The 18,052-nt window shown below is 37.3% G+C and overlaps 1 protein-coding gene and 1 pseudogene across 1 annotated transcript in view; one reads left to right on the top strand and one right to left on the bottom strand.

The window, feature by feature from the left end:
- Positions 1–18,052, bottom strand: part of KIF27 (kinesin family member 27) — an 83,581-nt gene that overhangs the window by 64,958 nt on the left and 571 nt on the right. Inside the window, exons 2-3 of the mRNA XM_054582975.1 lie at positions 13,340–13,723; positions 7,341–7,541 (exon numbers count right to left, since the gene is read on the bottom strand). Coding sequence (XP_054438950.1) covers positions 7,341–7,541; positions 13,340–13,637 — 499 coding nt within the window. The 5' untranslated portion in view covers positions 13,638–13,723. The remainder of the gene's footprint in view (positions 1–7,340; positions 7,542–13,339; positions 13,724–18,052) is intronic.
- Positions 4,285–4,689, top strand: LOC129078234 (60S acidic ribosomal protein P1-like; annotated as a pseudogene).

The raw sequence follows: 18,052 nt of genomic DNA, 5'->3' as shown, positions 1-18,052 counted from the left end.
CAGTAAAACTGCTAATTCTGAGTTCAAATTACAGTGTTGTACTTCCTTTTTAATCAGATCTTGTCGTGCCACTGTTTCTTTGAAAAATTATCATTTCACTCACATTTTTCTCACGATGACACCTTTTTTAACAACCTGGTTCATTTAAAGTTCTAAAGTACCTGTCCTATAGACAGTGCTGAAATGTCAGCAATTATAAAATATAATAATATAACTGTAAATCACAGCATAAATTGTATAAAACTTTTCTGATGTTAGACTATAGCTTAGTACTATCCGTGGTTTTCAAACCTAGCTTCACATCACCTTGGAGCTTTATAAAAAAGGAATTACCAACACCCAGGCCCCATCCCAGAATAATTCATTAGAATCTCTGAAAAGTGGAGCCCAGAAACCAGTATTTTTTAAAAAGCCTCAAAAGTTATGACAATTGTGCAGGACCCATGTTAGATACCAACCACTGCTTCACACAAAGGAACTAAATAAATATGTCAAACAAATGCATTTCGGTTGTAGGACATTATATAAGATATATGGCAATTTGTCTTAAGACAATTTGTTACATATTTCCAAAATTTTTGCAGGACTGATATTGGCTATGAAATATTTTGATCATTAAGTTTATCAGGAATGACAGTATATACTCCTATGAGACAATTTAAAATAAATGTATCATTTTACATAAAAGATAAAGACATTCATTCAGCAATTATATTTCATAAGATAGGGAAGCGCAAATCACCAGTTTGAATTCTGTCCAGAAAAAATAAACTGGGGTCAAGATGGTAGCATAAGTAAATATGGTACTCACCTCCTCCCACAACTACACCAAAACTGCAACTAAACTAGAACAACCATCATTTCACAACCACCTGAAATCAAGCTGATGGACGTCCTAGAACTATGGAATTAAAGATCACCTGAGACTGGTTGGAGGGGTGGAGACTCAGAAGGGGCTGGTGTCACACCCCCACGTAGCAGATAAATATCTGGAGATACATCTTGGCTACGGAGGTCCTTCCTAAGCAGCAAGAGGTCCCAGCCCCACATTAGGCCCCTCGGCCCAGGGTTCCAGAGCCAGGAGCAGAAGTCCCCATAACTTCTGGCTGTAAAAACCAGTGGGAATTGAAGCTGAGGAAGACGGAAGCTTCTGGAGTTCCAGGCAATGTCTCTTAAAGGGCCTGCACACGGCCTTACCAGAACTCACTCTCTGAGCTCTAGCATGGAGCAGCAGCTTAAAAGGCACCAGAGACATATAGGGAGAAACTGAATTGTCTGGCATCAGAGCAAGTGCTGGAGGGGCTACTTTCTCCCAGACGGAAGTGCTCAGAGGGGCCATATTTCCTTTTCTGAGCCCTCCCCTCAACTAAGCCAGCAGGTAGGCACCACATCTGAGACCCCATTAACCTGGCTCACCCTGTTTACCCTTCCTGGGTGATCCCCTGAGGTCCTGCGCCACCCAGCTTTCAGGCCCACCCAAGCTGTTTCCTTCCAAATGACTTGTCTTGGCTCATGCTACAGGTTTTCCTAAATTCTCTCAAACAAGCAGCATCTGGCCCTAGCGAACCCCATACGTCTCACTAAGTGTCCCCAGGCCTAGGACTAGCAGGAGCGGGCTTTGGTTCACAGCTTAGCCTCACCGGGGCACCTCTAAGCCCAGCACAAGCAGCCTTGGCCTGAACCTCCGGGAGGCCCCAGAACCAGCGCACCAAGTAGACAACTTCAGACCACACTAAAGCACCACCACCCAACCACCTTCATAAGCAACACACCCTGGGGGCGAACTTGGCAGGCACCTGAGCCCTGCTGAATTAAGTCCTCCTCTGTAGAGTGGGCCACTGTGTTGATCCTCCATGGTGGTGGGAGGTCAATGATCAGTGATCACAGCAAGTCTGTGCAGCTGATTAGCAACAGGAAGGTAAATCCCTCCTATTGACATGCCAACAGCAATTGAGGCTCAACTACAAGAGGAGGGTGTACAGCCCACACAGAGGTACAACTCGAGTACCAAGTTTGGGTAATAGGGCAGACTGTGCCACTGGACCCTACAGGACACCTACTACATTAGGCCATTTTACCAAGCCTTGGAGACACAGCAGCTCTAATACACAGAAACAAACACAGGGAAGCTGACAAAATAAGGGGACGAAGAAACATGACCCAAATGAAAGAACAGAGCAAAACTCCAGAAATAAACGAAACAAAATGGAGATAAACAATCTACTAGATGCAGAGTTCTAAACATTGGTTATAAGGCTGCTCAAGGAACTTAGTGAAAACTTCAACAGCATAAAAAAGAACCAGTCAGAAATAAAGGATACATTAACTGAAATAAAGAAAAATTTACAGGGAAACAACAGTAGAGTGGATGAAGCCCAGATTCAAATCAGCGATTTGGAATACAAAAAGGAAGAAAACACCCAATCAAAAAAAGAAGAAGAAAAAAAGATCCACAGAAAACAAAGATAGTGTACGGAGGCCCCAGGACAACCTCTAGTGTACCAACATTTGCATCATGGGGGTGCTGGAAGGAAAAGAGAGAAAGCAAGAAGTTGGAAATCTATTTGAAAAAATAATGACAGAAAAATTCCCTAACTTGGTGAAGGAAATAGACATGTAAGTCCAGAAAGCAGAGAGTCCCAAACAAGATGAACACAAAGAGTCCCACTCCAAGACACAGCATAATTAAAATGCCAAAAGTTAAATACAAAGAGAGAATCTTAAAAGCAGCAAGAGAAAAAGCAGTTAGTTACCTATGAGGGAGCTCCCATAAAACTGTCAGTTGACTTCTCAAAAGAAACTTTGCAGGCCAGAAGGGATTAGCAAGAAATGTTCAGAGTCCTGAAAAGCAAGGACCTACAGCTGAGATTACTCTACCCAGCCAAGCTATCATTTGGAATCAAAGGACAGATAAAGAGCTTCCCAGACAAGAAAAAGCTGAAGGAGTTCATCACTACCAAACCAGTATGATAGGAAATGTTAAAGGGTCTTCTTTAAGAGAAAAAGATTAAAAATATGAACAATGAAATGGCAATAAATATATATCTATCAACAATTGAGTCTAAAAATCAAAATAAATGGACAAGCAGAAGAGAAACAGACTCATAGATACAGAGAACATTTTGACAGCTGGGAGAGGGTTCAGGGGGATGGACTAAAAGGTGAAGGGATTAAGAAGTACAAATGGACTGTTACAGAATAATCATGGGGCTATAAAATATAGCATAGGGAATATAATCAATAATAGTCTAATAGCTATATGGTGTCAGATGGGTGTGAGATTTATCAGGATGATCACTTACTAATTTACATAATGTTTAATCACTGGGGAATATACCTGAAGCTAATATAATAATATATGTCAACTGTAATTAAGAGTTAAAAAATGATTAAAAATTTTAAAAAACTGTATTGAATTATCTAATACTTTTGTGAACTACTCTGTTTGCTTTCTAAAAAACAAAATAAAAAACAATTTCTTCAAATATCCAGGAATGCCAGTGCTGCCAGGACAGGGCCTCTAAGGTGACAGGCTTTACTGCCCTCTGCAGGCTGCTGTTTGAATGATGACAGCCATCTTATTTTCCTGGCCACTACAAAATTCCCCCAAGGAGTGACTCCTCTGGCAGGACCCTTGATCTCCAGGAAGGTTCTACTAAATGCCTTTTCTAGGAGAGGAAGACATCCAAGAACAGTCATTTGTAATTAATAATAGTGAAAATTTGGAAACAGCCTAAATGTACAACAATGGAACAGTTGTTAAATTATTGTAATACATTAAGAAGACAAATTATCACATGACCATGAAGAATCACAAGGTTGAAAATTATTTAATGATATGCGAAAATGCTTACAATATAAAGTGAAAAAATTAGATGTAATACTATATGTGGGGAACACAAGTACATGAAGAAACAATTATACAGTCCTAGCTAGGTGGCTTAGTTGGTTGGAGCATCGTCCCTTACACCAAAAGGTTGTAGGTTCAATTCCCAGTCAGGGCACATACCTAGCCTTCAGGATTGAACCCCAGTCAGGGTGCACTGAGGCGGCAGCTGACTGATGTTTCTCTCTCACATCAATGTTTCTTTCCCTCTCTCTCCCCCACTTCCTCTCTCTCCAAAATCAATAAGCATTATCCTTGGGTGAAAATTAAATTTTTCTTACATTTAAAAATAATAAATAAATAACAATTATACATAGAAAAAGAAATCTAGGAAGCTCTCACTTCACCCAGTGACTAGCACTACTCTCAGCAGCACTCGCCCAGCACTCGCCCACACCATGGCGTCCGTCTTGGAGCCTGCCTGCATCTACTCGGCCCTCATCCTGAGAAACGATGAGGTGATGAGGTGACGATGAGGTGGATGAGGTGACTGAGGTGCTGAAGGGGTGACCTGTGATGGCAATGGAGGGTAAGATCAATGCCCTCATTAAAGCAGCTGGTGTGAACGCTGAACCTTTCTGGCCAAGCTTGTTTGCAAAGGCTCTGGCCAAAGTCAACACTGGGACCTTCATCTGCAACGCAGGGGCGGGGCTGGGGGACCTGCTCCTGCAACTTGTCCTGCACCAGCAGGAGTTCCTGCCCCCTCCACCTCTGCTGCTCCAACTGAGGAAAAGAAAGTGAAAGCAAAGAAAAAAGAATCTGGGGAGTCTTTTGATGACATGAGCTTTGGCCTTTCTGACTAAACCTCATGTGTAACACATTCAATAAAAAGTTGAACTCTAAAAACAAAGAAGGATGATCTTTAACTTTTTTCCTTATACTTTTCTGTGCTTCCTAAATGTTCTATATAGAACATGTTACCTTTTAAACCAGAAAAGCAGAAAGTATTATTCTTTAAAATACTTGCATTTTAACCCTCCTCTTCTAGCCTTCTCCCATTTCCAAACAAATGGATATTTCATAAGATTAATGTGTGTTAAGCACAGGGCTTCAGACCTTGAAAAGCACAACAAAGAGCAGGTAAATGTAAATATAAAGGACCAAACACAGAAACTCTCTACACTTAAAAAAAAAGGGGGGGGGGCATGCAATAGGGGTACTGGGACAAAAAAATCAAAGTGAAGAAAGGAGAGTTCTGGATCAACTTGGACAAACACTAAATGGAGAAATCATCCCCAATATTGGGATAATTGAGGAAAAAAAGTACAAAGTTAATTTAACTATTTCACAGTCTCACTTAAGGTCATCTGGAGGGTGGGAGCACAGTCATAGGAAATAAGAACTATCTTGAGGCTCTGAGACTTCCGACCAAGATGAAGGCATAGGTAGATACACTTTGCCTCCTCACACAACTAAAAACAGGACAACAAATTTAAAAACAAAAATTAACCAGAACAGCTAGAAAATTGAACTGTATGGGAGTATGACAACCAAGGAGCTAAAGGAGAAACATCCATTCAGGCCGGTAGGAGGGGCGGAGACGGGCAGCCGGGGAAGACAGGACGTGGGGCAAGGCGGCAGCTGGAGGACCAGGCGGTCCCACATTTTCATGCGGATAAACTGGAAGGAACAGCTGGGGAGCGAGACAGACTGCACAGTTCTGGGTTCCGGCACAGGAAAAGAAAGCCTCAAAACCTCTGGCTATAAAATTCTATGGGGGTTGCAGCAATGGGAAAAACTCCCAGACTCAAAGGAGAGTCCACTGGAGAGACCCACAGGATCCTAGAACTTAAACAAACCACCCACCCAGGAATCAGTACTAGAAGGGCCCAATTTTCTTATGGGTAGCAGGGGAAGTGACTGAAAGCCTGCCAAGAGCCGAGCAAGCGACACTGTTCCCTATCGGACCCCTCCCCCACATATAGCAACACAACACAGCAACCTGGAATGCCCTGCCCCTCCCAATGTAACAGACATGCTGAGACAAAGAAATATGGCCTAAATGAAAGAACAAATCAAAGCTCCAAAAATAGAACTAGGTGATGAAGAGATTGCTAACCTATCAGATACACAGTTCAAAACACTGGAAACACTGGTAATCAGGATGCTCACAGAAATGATTGAGTATGGTCGCAAAATGGAGGAAAAAGTAAAAGCTATGCAAAGTCAAAGAAAAATACATGGGAACCAACAGTAAAGGAAAGAAAACCAGGACTCAAATCAATGATTTGGAGCAGAAGGACAAAATAAACATTCAGCCAGAACAGAATAAAGAAACAAGAATTCAAAAAAATGAGGAGAAGCTTAGGAACCTCGGGGACAACTTTAAATGATTCAACATCCAAATCATAGGGGTACCAGAAGGAGAAGAGGAAGAGCAAGACATTGAAAACTTATTTGAAAAAATAACAAAGGAGAACTTCCTCAATCTGGTCAAGGAAATAGACTTCCAGGAGATCCAGGAAGCTCAGAGAGTCCCAAAGAAGTTGGACCCAAGGAAGCACACCAGGGCACATCATAATTACATCACCCAAATTGAAGATAAGGAAAGAATCTTAAAAGCAGCAAGAGAAAAGGAGACAGTTACCTACAAAGTTCCTGTGAGACTATCAGCTAATTTCTCAAAGAAACCTTACAGGCAATAAGCAGCTGGCAAAAAGTATTTAAAGTCATGAAAAGCAAGGACCTACATCCAAGATTACTCTATCCAGCAAACCTATCATTTAGAATGGGAGGGCAGATAAAGTGCTTCCCAGATAAGGTAAAGTTAAAGGGGGTCATCATTACCAAGCCCTTATATGAAATGTTAAAGGGACTTACCCAAGAAAAAAAAGATAAAAAACTATGAACAGTAAAAGGACAATGAACTCACAACTATCAACAACTGAACCTAAAACAAAAACAAACTAAGCAAACAACTAGAACAGGAACAGAGTCACAGAGATGGATATCACATGGAGGGTTATCAGTGGGGAGGAAGAGGGAGAGAATGGGGGGAAAAGGTTCAGGGAATAAGAAGCATAATCGGTAGGCACAAAATAGTTAGGGGAGGTAAAGAATTGAACAGGAAATGGAGAAGCCATAGAACTTATACGTACAACCCACAGACACAAACAAAAGGAGGGGGGAATGCTGATGGGAGTGGGGGTGGAGGGGAATAAAAGAGGAAAAAATGGGACAATTACAACAGCATAATCAATAAAATATATATTTATAAAAAAAAGAACTATCTTGAATTACAACTTAATAACTTCATCTTTCCCACTAGTTGAACTAGTTAAATCACCTGGGTGATTTAATTGATATTGTTAATTGATAAACTATTCAATTTTAAAGTAAAAACAAATTCATTTGCTTCTATGTGTTTTTAAAGCTTCTTTGGAATAGATCCAGAAACTGAATTAAATCCTATCTATTTGCTAAAGAAGTCTATCAAGTAAATACACTACTTTACCTGTGTTTCCTTTTTCATCTTCTCGGATGTGAAGATCCTTCATAGATGTCTCCAATTCTAGAAGATCTCTTAGGTCTTCCTTATATACTTCTATATAAGACACTTTTATTTTAAAGTCAGTGCTTGGATTTTCAGAGATGTTTTGAAATATTTCTTGGATAGCTCGAGGAATGATACCCTTTTGATCCTCTACAACTGAAGCTGAAAATTTAGAAAAAGAAATCACACATTAAACTTAAAATTTAAGAAAAGTTACAACATAAAATTTACAATCAAATTTATTTTCTCACAATTCTCTATATTATAAATCTTTTAAACCATAACTATAAAATTCATAGGTAAAAGTTTCCACATGTACACCCTTACTCAAAATTCATTCATTCATTCATTCATTCATTCATTATTCAACAAATATTTATTTACTACTGCCTATGTGCCAAGCAGTATTCTAGGAATCTAGGAACCATTAGTTGACAAAATAGAAAAAAAAACTCCCTTCCCTTGTGGGACTGTACTGAGGAAAGACAGACAATAGCAAAAAAGAATAACTGGTAAGTGAATTAAATGCTATATTAAAAATGATAGGTATGCCCAGATAAAAAACAGTTAAGAGGGAATGGAAGTGTGAGTGCATTTGGGTGGGAGGTGTTGGCAATTTTAAGTAGGAAAGTCATGATGAGCCTCATTGGGAAAGCTGACATTTGAGCAAAGTCTTGAAAGGCATGGCAGAGGAACCATATGGGGATCTAAGGGAAGAGTGAACCAGGCAGAAGGAACAGCCAGTACAAAGATGCTAAACTGGATCTAGTGTGATCAATAAACAAGGAGGCCAGTGTGGCTGAAATGGAGAGTGGGGAAGAGTGGCAGGAGATGAGGTCATTGAGGTGACAACAGCCAGAACATGTAAGTCCTTGTAGACTTTGGGTTTTATTCTGAGTGAGATGAGAGCACGGGAGGACAGCAGTAAGTTGTGATTTAAGAGCCCACACTGTCTGCTGTGTTTTGCAAATACTATAGAAGGGCAGGGGTGGGTGCGAGGAGACCATTTAGAAAGCAGTGCAGTTATCTGGGAGTTAAGAGGGTTGGGGAGTAGACATCATGGTGGCTCACAGCAGGACAGGAGCAGAGAAAAGGTGAGAAGTAACCCAATTCTAGATGTATGTTGAAGGGAACAGTATTAAAATCCCCTGGCAGATTGGAAGTGGCATATGGAGAAAGCAATGAGTTAAGAATGACTACAAGGTTTTGTCTTGAGCCACAAGAGTTGTCGTCAACTCATATGGGGAAGAGTGGGGACTGAATTGGTTTGAGGGGAAAATGATAGAAGTTCATTTTTTGACCGATTAAGCTTGAGATGTCTGTCAGTATCCAACTGAGATGTTTTAGCATCCAACTGCAAAGACTAAACAGGCAGTTGAATAGGTAAGTCCAGAGTTTAATACAGTAGCCCGGACTGGGGATTTTTTAAAAAGTTGGAAGTCAGCTACTTATGTTTAAAAAAAAAAACCCAACAAAATAACTTTGGATTTACATATGCAGTAAATGGTAAAGATATGACCAAATGGCTTTCATGAGTCTGGATGAGGTCAGGGGGAAAAGTACAGTCAGAAGACTCTATATACCTCCTCTCCTCCATCACTTCCACAACTCAGAACACAGATCAGTACAATAACATTATGAATGAACAAAAATACATACAAGCAACTCAGATACTTGTACACCAATGTCCATAGCAGCATTATTCACAGCAGCCAAAAGGGGGAAACAACTCAAGTGCCCACCAACAGAGGAATGGATAAGCGAAATATGACAAATAAAATGGAATATAATTCAGTCATAAAAAGAAATAAAGTAGTAAATATGCTACAAGAAGGATGCCCTTGGAAACATTATACTAAGTGAAAGACTCCAGACATAGGAGAACAAATATTGTATGACTCCACTTCAAAGAAATATCTAGAAGATGAAAATTCATAGAGAAAGAAAGTAAATTAGAAGTTACCAGGGGTAGGGGGAGGGTAGTTATTTCTTAATGGGTACAAAGTCTCTATATATTTGGGATGCTGAAAAACAGCAGTGATGGTTGCAAGCTGCTGTCAATTTAATGTCAGAGAACTGTACTCTTAAAATGGTTATAATGGTAAACCTTATGTTATATATATTTCACCACAATTTTTAAAATAGTAAAAGAAAAGTACAAGATAAAATTTAAAGTAAGTGAAAGAATAAATTGGGACTTAGGGTTAAATAAACTTCTCTAGACCAATTTAGAAACAAACCTGCCTACTATTTTCAGCATTGTTCCATAGGAAAAAAAAAACACTGGCTTATAAATGTACCTTAAAACAAACTTGCTTCCAAGTTTAAGATTACCAACGTTTAGATTTTTGGCAACAGTCATCCTGAAAATCTGAACCTCTATTAAAAAAAAAAAAAAAAAAAAAAAAGGGCTTTCGCCTAATTTAAGATGCAATACTGCCCTCGTGTGGCAAGTAAAGGAAGCTGTAGGTTTTTTAATACAAGGGAGAAAGATTCTTTTTTGGCAGCTTCCAGAAACTAGCCAATAACAGTATCTATAAACTACAGTACATATAAGCATTCTGGATTAGCCAGTATATGTAGCTGATTATTCCCTACTTCAACAGATAACAAAAAAGCACCAAAATTCAAAAGACTGATAAAAAAATCTCAATTTCAAATAATACTTATAATAAAGCTTCAATACATATTTTGGTAACCCAAAAACCACATTTCAATGTTAGGCTTATATTCCTGAAATAAATTATTTCTTTTTTGCATATTTTTTCTTTTTGAAATAAACTATTTCATAGAGAGAACTTATAAAGTTTTATACCTCAACAGCCATTAGCTCAATAGCTATTATATGCTATTTAAAGGGTACAGAAATAAAAGTTTTTAGAGAAGATTATGCCTGGTAAAATTGATACATCCAAGATTCTAAAATGTAGGAAAATGAATATTAGTTTAAATAAGTATCATATTAAAATATAAGAAATTTTCATTCTACGACAGTAACTAGCAGGGTACCCTAGGCACTGCAAAAGCTCACTAAATTATTTATTGGGGAGGGGGGGAACCAACATTATTTGCATGGCCAATAATCAAACAGCGACAACTAACCCAGAATTGGTGTCAGTCTGGAAAATTGAAAATGCTCACTAATTTCACTAATACACCAAGAAGGGTAACTTCAAACAGCACAATACAATTTTTTACTTATTAGATGGTAAAAAAAACAAAAAACAAAATAACTTTGGATTTACATATGCAGTAAATGGTAAAGATATGACCAAATGGCTTTCATATATTGGTGGTGGGAATAGATATAAATGGGGAATGAGCCTTTCTGGAAGGTAATTTGTCAGTATCTAAACACATTTTAAATGTATATACCCTCTGATTCACCAAATCCACTTCTAGGAATATATTCTATAGAAATACTAACACAGAGATACAAAGTTAAATGTACAAAGATATGTAATGCAACTTCTTTTATATAAAAATCAGAAACAACCTAAATATCCATTAATACTGGAGTGAATGAACCGTGCCCCATTCAAACTATAAATTATACAGCCAAAAAGATGAGATGAAATTCTATGACCTAAATGGGAAGAAATAAAGTGATATTTTGTAGGGTTAAATGCAAAAAGAAAGTTACAGAATGACAGGTATATCTCATTAAACAAAAAAGAGACACAAAAACTACATGTGTATTTGTAATGTGCCTAGAAAAATGTCCAGAGGACTCTAGAATGGTATACATCAAACTGTTATTTCCTAGGGATGAAAGGAGCTTTCATTTGTTTAGTTTCTTAAGCATCACTTGGTAACTGTTTTTACAATGAAAAAATTAATATACTTTTTTTAAAAACTAGCAGAAAAAACACCATCAAAATAGTTTCTAATGGTGATCTATTTCTTTGAGTACTGAGTACCTTAGAGCAGTTAAAGTATTTTAGGACAATGTATAACTTTCTCCCTTAAAGAATTAAAATTACACTCATGGCCTCTTAAAAAACTATAGCTGTAATTGTCACCAAGATCTGAACATCCTATACCTCTATTAGTATAACGCACGTATGGAGTCTTTAAGGTCATAAAATATTGGCCAATCAAAAAAAAAAAAAAAAAATACAGCCCTGGCTAGTGTGGCTCAGTGGATTGAGTGCCTGCCTCTGAACCAAAAGGTCATAGGTTTGAATTCCAGTCAGGGCACATGCCTGGGCTGCAGTTCAGGTCCCCAGTTGGGGGCATGTGAGAGGCAACTGATTGCTGTATCTCTCCCTCTCCTTCTCCTTCCCTTCCTCTCAAGTAAATAAAATCTAAACACAAACAAAAAATATTTAAAAACTACAGTCTTCAAGAAAAGCCACAATAGTAGAAAATCTGAATTTTATTTTATTATGAGAACCTAAAATAATCTAGTATCTTAAATCTTCCAATCCTGTATACCAGTGATCCTAAAAAAATGGGAAGAGTAGTGGCATCGGGCACTTAAGGCCCCTCCATTTTATCTTTGGAATGATGGCTCCTTAAACCACACAGACACCTTCCAAACTTTACCACCCCCTATCCCTGCACTTAATGAGAGATGTTTCTGAAAGTCACATATTCTACATTTGAGAAGTATGAAAGTAGAAAAAATACTGACAGTCATTACACATCTAGAGATTAGTAATAATAATTTTAAACAATGATGTATACATACACCATTCAAAAGACTGCTTTTAGTATAAAAATGCCAATACAGTAAGCAGTCTCAACAAAGGACTTGGCTTTCAAGCCCAGCACTGTCACCGGCCACCTAACTCAATAAGCCCTTAACCATTCTGTGGCTGGGGCTCCTCGCTTACAAAGGAAGAGGAATGATTTTCACGATTCATTACAGCTCTAAAGGAATCTTATTATACTACCTTTCCCAAACTGTAATTACAAGCAGGAAAATTTATATCCTAAAGTATTCAGTATTTCAAATAGAAATCTGTATATATATTTGAGGTAACAGATGTGTTAACTAGAAGGGAGGAATCCTTTCACAATGAATACATACCCGTATATCAAGTCATCCCAATGAACACTTAAAATATCTTACTGTTTTGTCAACTATATGTCAATAAGTCTGTAAAAAACTGAAATCTGGCTAGAAAATGGGGGGAGGGACACTTTACACTACATAATAAATTTCTCTTATTTTCCTCTAAGTTCTAGTGAGGAATCTTAATATTTACAAGTGGACTACTAAAAGAAGCAAAATCTAATCACGTTAACTCATGTCTCTCTAATTTAAATTCTGTTCAAAATGACAAAAGGTTGCCAGAAGCAGGAGGGGAATACGGGAAATGGGTAAAGGTAATCAAAAGCCACAAACTTTCCATTACAAGATAAGTAAATCCTGGGGATGTAATGCACAGCACAGTGACTATAGTTAACAATACTGTATTATGTGTTTGAAAGTTGCTAAGATTTCTCATCACAAGAAAAAAATTTGGAACTGCGCAAGATGACTGATTTTAACTAAACCATGATAATCATTTTGCAATATAAATATCTATCAAATCATTCCTCAAACAATTATAATCATAAATTGTAATAAAACTTCAGTTATTTAAAACCGATGTTTGTTTTTGATTATTACTTTTTCCTTCGTATTGAATTTTTTGGGGTGACACTCATTAACAAAATTACACAGGTTTGAGATGCACAATCCCACAACACATCCTCTGTACACTTTATGGTGTGTTCACTGCCCCAAGTCAAGTCTCCTTCCATCACCATGTACCCCACTACGCCTTCCACCACCACCTCCCACCCCCTGACCCCTTAAAACAAATGTTTCAAAGATGATATATGAGCACATCTGATTATCCTATTCATTATTTCATTTAATCAATATGCTGAGCACCTACTATGAGTCAGGTACAGTCATATTTTAGTTTCATTCAAGTGTTGCAAATCAAAGAGTATGAGACTCTTACCAACATGGCCTCCTCCGATGGTGTATGTCTTCCCAGATCCAGTTTGTCCATAGGCAAAAACAGTTGCATTATAGCCTTCAATGACTGACAACACAAGTGGCTTTATGCACGTATTATAAACTTCATCTTGAGTGGAGTTTTTGCCAAAAACAAAATCAAAAGTAAAGACTCTATCTCTCCCAATGATAATTTGCTGGGTGTTTGGAATAACTCTCACACAAACTTGATGATTATGAAGAACTTCTTTGCAGAGCAGAGGTCTAATTCTTACAGCAACTTTTATTGGTATTTCTTCCATGGCAGCTTAGATTTTACTAAAAGATTTTCTATTTCATATTCAGTGTCTAGTGTGAGAAACATCCATTTTACATAAGATCTGGACTCCTGTGTATCAAAATAAAGCAAAATTGAATTATTGACTCTTATAATAAATCATCATCTAAAGCAAAGTCAATTACAGCAGGTTTTGCTCCAACAGAAGATAGTTACAAAGAGTAAGTCTGTCTTGTAAAAGTAAATCTATAATTTATAGATGAAATGATATGATGTCTGGATTTGCTATAAAATAATCTAGGGGGTGAAGGCCATGAATTAGTAAATGATGAAACTAAATAAAAGCACATGGGATTCCATTGTGCCCTTTTTTATGTAATGATGTGCTTCCCAGCTCAATCTAAATATTGAATAATTAGGGAATGATATGATGTGTGGACTTGCTATAAAATAATCTAGGGGGTGAGGGTCATGAGTTGGTAAATGATGAAGCTAAATAAAAGCACAGGGGATTCCATTGTGCCCTTTTTTATGTAATGATATGCATCCCAGCTCAATCTAAATATTGAATAATTAGGGAGTTAGAAAATTAAGGCAAGAACATAACTGGGAAATTGTATACAGGTGTTAAAAAAAATCCTTGTACTAGGTTTTATAGCTAAATATTGAAAAATAACATCTCTTCATTGCCACAAATGTCATATAAATAAATCGATGAAATAATGTTAAGGATTTCCATAAGTCAATATAAATTTAAAAGGAATTTTTTATTCAAAAATAATCAAAACTAACAGAAAAACTGCTTTTCTACTCCTAAATTATGTTATACTTATTTCTGAAAATCTCTGGTGGAATTAATACATTAAAAATTGAATTGCATCCTGGCTAGTGTGGCTCAGTTGGTTGGAGAATTATCTCAGAACTGAAAGGTTGCAGGCTCAATTCCCTGTCAGGGCATACACTTAGGACTGCGGGTTCATTTTCCAGTCTGGGTGTATATGATCCCTGGTCCAGGCACAAATAGAAGGCAACGATCAGTGTTTCTCTCTCACATTGGTGTTTCCCTCTCTCCCTTCCCCTCCCTCTAAAAAGCAATGAATGTCCTCGGGTGGGGATTAAAAAAAAATTTAGTTACACTTGCAATGAACAACCTGAAAAATTAATTAAAAAAAACAATTCTGCCCTGGCTGGTGTGGCTCAGTGGAACCAAAAGGTCACCAGTTCGATTCCCAGTCAGAGCACATGCCTGTGTTGCGGGGCAGGTCCCTGGTTGGGGGTGTGCGAGACGCAACTAACTGATCATGTATCTCACACACACTGATGCTTCTGTCCCTTTCTTTCTCCTTCCCTTCCCCCTCTCTAAAGTAAATAAATAAAATCTTTTAAAAAATAATTCCATCTACATTAGCATCAAAAGAATAAAATACTTAGGAATAAATTTTTTTAAAGATGTATAAAACCGATTCTTGAAAACTACAAACTACTGTTGAAAGAAAGTAAAGAAGATTTATATAAATGGAAAAAACATCTCTAGTTCATAGACTGGTAGACAACTTTGTTAAGATGACAATATTCCCTAAACTGATTTACGGATTCAACACAACTCTTATCAGAATCTCAACTGACTTCTTTGCAGAAATCGACAAGCTGATCCTAAAATTCATATGGAAATTCAGGGGACACAGAATAGCAGAAAAAATAGTGAAAGAGAACAAAATTGGAGGACATGTTTCCCTGATTTTTAAAACCAAGCAACAGTAATCAAGACGGTGTAAGGGCATAAGCCAGACTTAAAAATCAATGAAAAACGGGAGGTAGGAGAAAAGGGGATAAATGGTCATGGAAGGAGACTTAACTTGGGGTGGTAAACACCCAATACAATATACAGATGATGTGTTATAGAACTGTATACCTGAAACTTATATAATTTTATTAACCGATGTTATCCCAATAAATTCAATGAAAAAAAGAAATTTAATATGGGGGGGAGAGGATAAAGGGAAAAGAATTGAGAATCCAGAAATAAATCATCACATTTGTAGGCAATTAATCTGTAACAAGTATGCCAAGACAATTTAATGGGGAAACTGTCTTTTCAACAAACAGTCATGGGACAACTGGATAGTCACAGTCATAAGAATGAAACTGAACTCCCACCTCACATACACAAAATTTAATTCAAAATGGTTCATAGACCTAAATGTAATCATTGAAACTATAAAATTCTTTGTTTCTTTTTTTTTTTTAAGATTTTATTTATTTATTTATTTTAGAGTGAGGGGAAGAGAGGGAGAGAAACAGTAATGTGCAAGAGAAGTTATCAACTGGTTGCCTCTTGCACACCCCCAGGATGCCCCCAGCATGCCCCCAGCTGGGGACCTTGCCCACAACCCAGGCATGTGCCCTGACCAGGAATCAAATCAGCAACCTTTCTTTTCTGGCAGACACCCCACCCACTGAGCCAAACTGGTCAGGATGAAACCATAAAATTCTTAAAAGAAAACATAAGGGTTACTTCTTCCTAACCTTGGATTTAGCAATGGTTTTTCAGACAGAACACCAAAAGCACGAGGAATAAGCAATACAAGGAAAAAAACAGATAAAATTCACTTACCAAATTTAAAGTTTTATACTTCAAAAGACACCATCAAGGAAGTGAAAAGAACTCACTGAATGGGGGGGGGGGAATATTTGCAAGTATATCTAATAAAGATCTGTATTTAGAATATGTAAAGAACTATGACAACTTGATAGTAAAAACAACAACCCAATTTTAAAATGGGCAAAGTCTCTGAAAATACATTTTTTTCAAAGAAAATATTAAAATGGTCAATAAGCAGAAGCAAAGATGTTCAACATTACCTACCAGGGAAATGCAATCAAAACCACAGTAAAATACCATTTCATGTCCACTAACACAACTATAATCGAAAAGACAGATCATTTAAGTGTCAGCAGGAAGATAGAGAATACAGAACCCTCATACACTTCTCATGGCAAATAATGCAACTGCTTTGGAAAATAGTCTGGCAGTTGCTCAATAATTTAAACAAAGGGTTATCATTTGACCCAGAAACTCTACTTTTAAGTGTATGAAAAGAAATGAAATATTTCTTCACATAAAAACTTACACACGAATATTGTCCTGATAGGATAAAAGGTTTAAAAATGTAACAAGCAATCTATGATATTTAGTGTAGATGATGAAAAATAACCAGTTTGGAAGAAGGCAAGTCTTGAACAGTATCACAGTAGTAACCTAGCAGATTAAAACTAAAATAACATTTTTAGCACTACTTGCTATGGAAATGTTAATTAAAACATATTAAATGTTCACTAGCCTTTAAAAAACTCTGCAGCAGTACCGGGCACTTATAACTTTGTGAGTGGATAAGTCTGTAAAGGATCACAATAATGAAAAACATTTACATCACTCTAATAAAGAGCCCACTGAGAGTTAAAAAAGTATCAGCTCCCTTGGGCTGTAAAATCCCAAAACAGAGTCAACAAACTCTCTTTAATGGCCATAGAGATGCATCTAACTTTTGTCAGTTTTATTCATTCTACTAATACTCAGCACTGAAAAAAATAAATATACATATGATATGTCTTTTCTAGGATCCTAAAGGACTCTACAATCATTCGGTATTGTAAACTTCTCCAAAGAAATTGCAGAGATGCTGCGTTGAATTGGTTCTTCCAAATGTCTCTGAACACCTACATTAGAAGTTTTCATCATACAGATTAGTTTTTTTAATGCCATCATTTTAAAACATGGTCTGTGTTATGCCAAGCCTAACTACTTCCAACGAAATTGGAAGTAGTACTAAGTGTAATTGGGGTATTTTCATTTTCTTGTTTTTTATAATAGGAATTTGGCTACAAAGGCAAGGGCTTGCAAAAAATATTAATATACAAGGATGTGATTAAAAATCCACAGCACGTAACACTTCTTCAGCTTCTGGTTAATTACAGTGATAAGGAGCATAGGTGTTATGTCATCATTAAATGTAAAGAAAGGTGAAATCTGGAGGATAATATTTAGGCATACTAAATGGAAGTTTGAAAGCTACACAAAGGCAAGAGAAATACTTGGCCCTTGCTTCCATGTCATTACTCAGAAATAAGTGTTTCCAAATACTGTTGCCATCCCGTGCCCTTGGGTTTTCAGAGGTAGTGGTTGTCTAAAAATTGTGGTTTGGTAGCATTTCCGTAAGAAATTTCCCAGCAAATGGATAGTGAATCGCATAAGGATCTCAGAAAAGGCTCCAAGTACATAAAGAACTAGGTAGAGAAGATACGAAGAGAGAAAACATCAAAGATTTAAAAAACTGAAGAAAGCGGTGTTATTTGAAAGGTTTTAAAGAAAGAATTTGGGCACACTTTCTTTATCAATTTATGACCTACGTCTGAGGGAGGGGACTATCGGACTTATACAGC

This window comes from Pteronotus mesoamericanus, unplaced genomic scaffold, assembly GCF_021234165.1.
Source record: "Pteronotus mesoamericanus isolate MK-2021 breed Mesoamerican mustached bat unplaced genomic scaffold, CSHL_Meso_final contig_73, whole genome shotgun sequence".
Lineage (NCBI taxonomy): Eukaryota > Metazoa > Chordata > Mammalia > Chiroptera > Mormoopidae > Pteronotus > Pteronotus mesoamericanus.
Note: the sequence above shows the minus strand (reverse complement) of the source record. Positions and strands in the feature narration are given on the sequence as shown.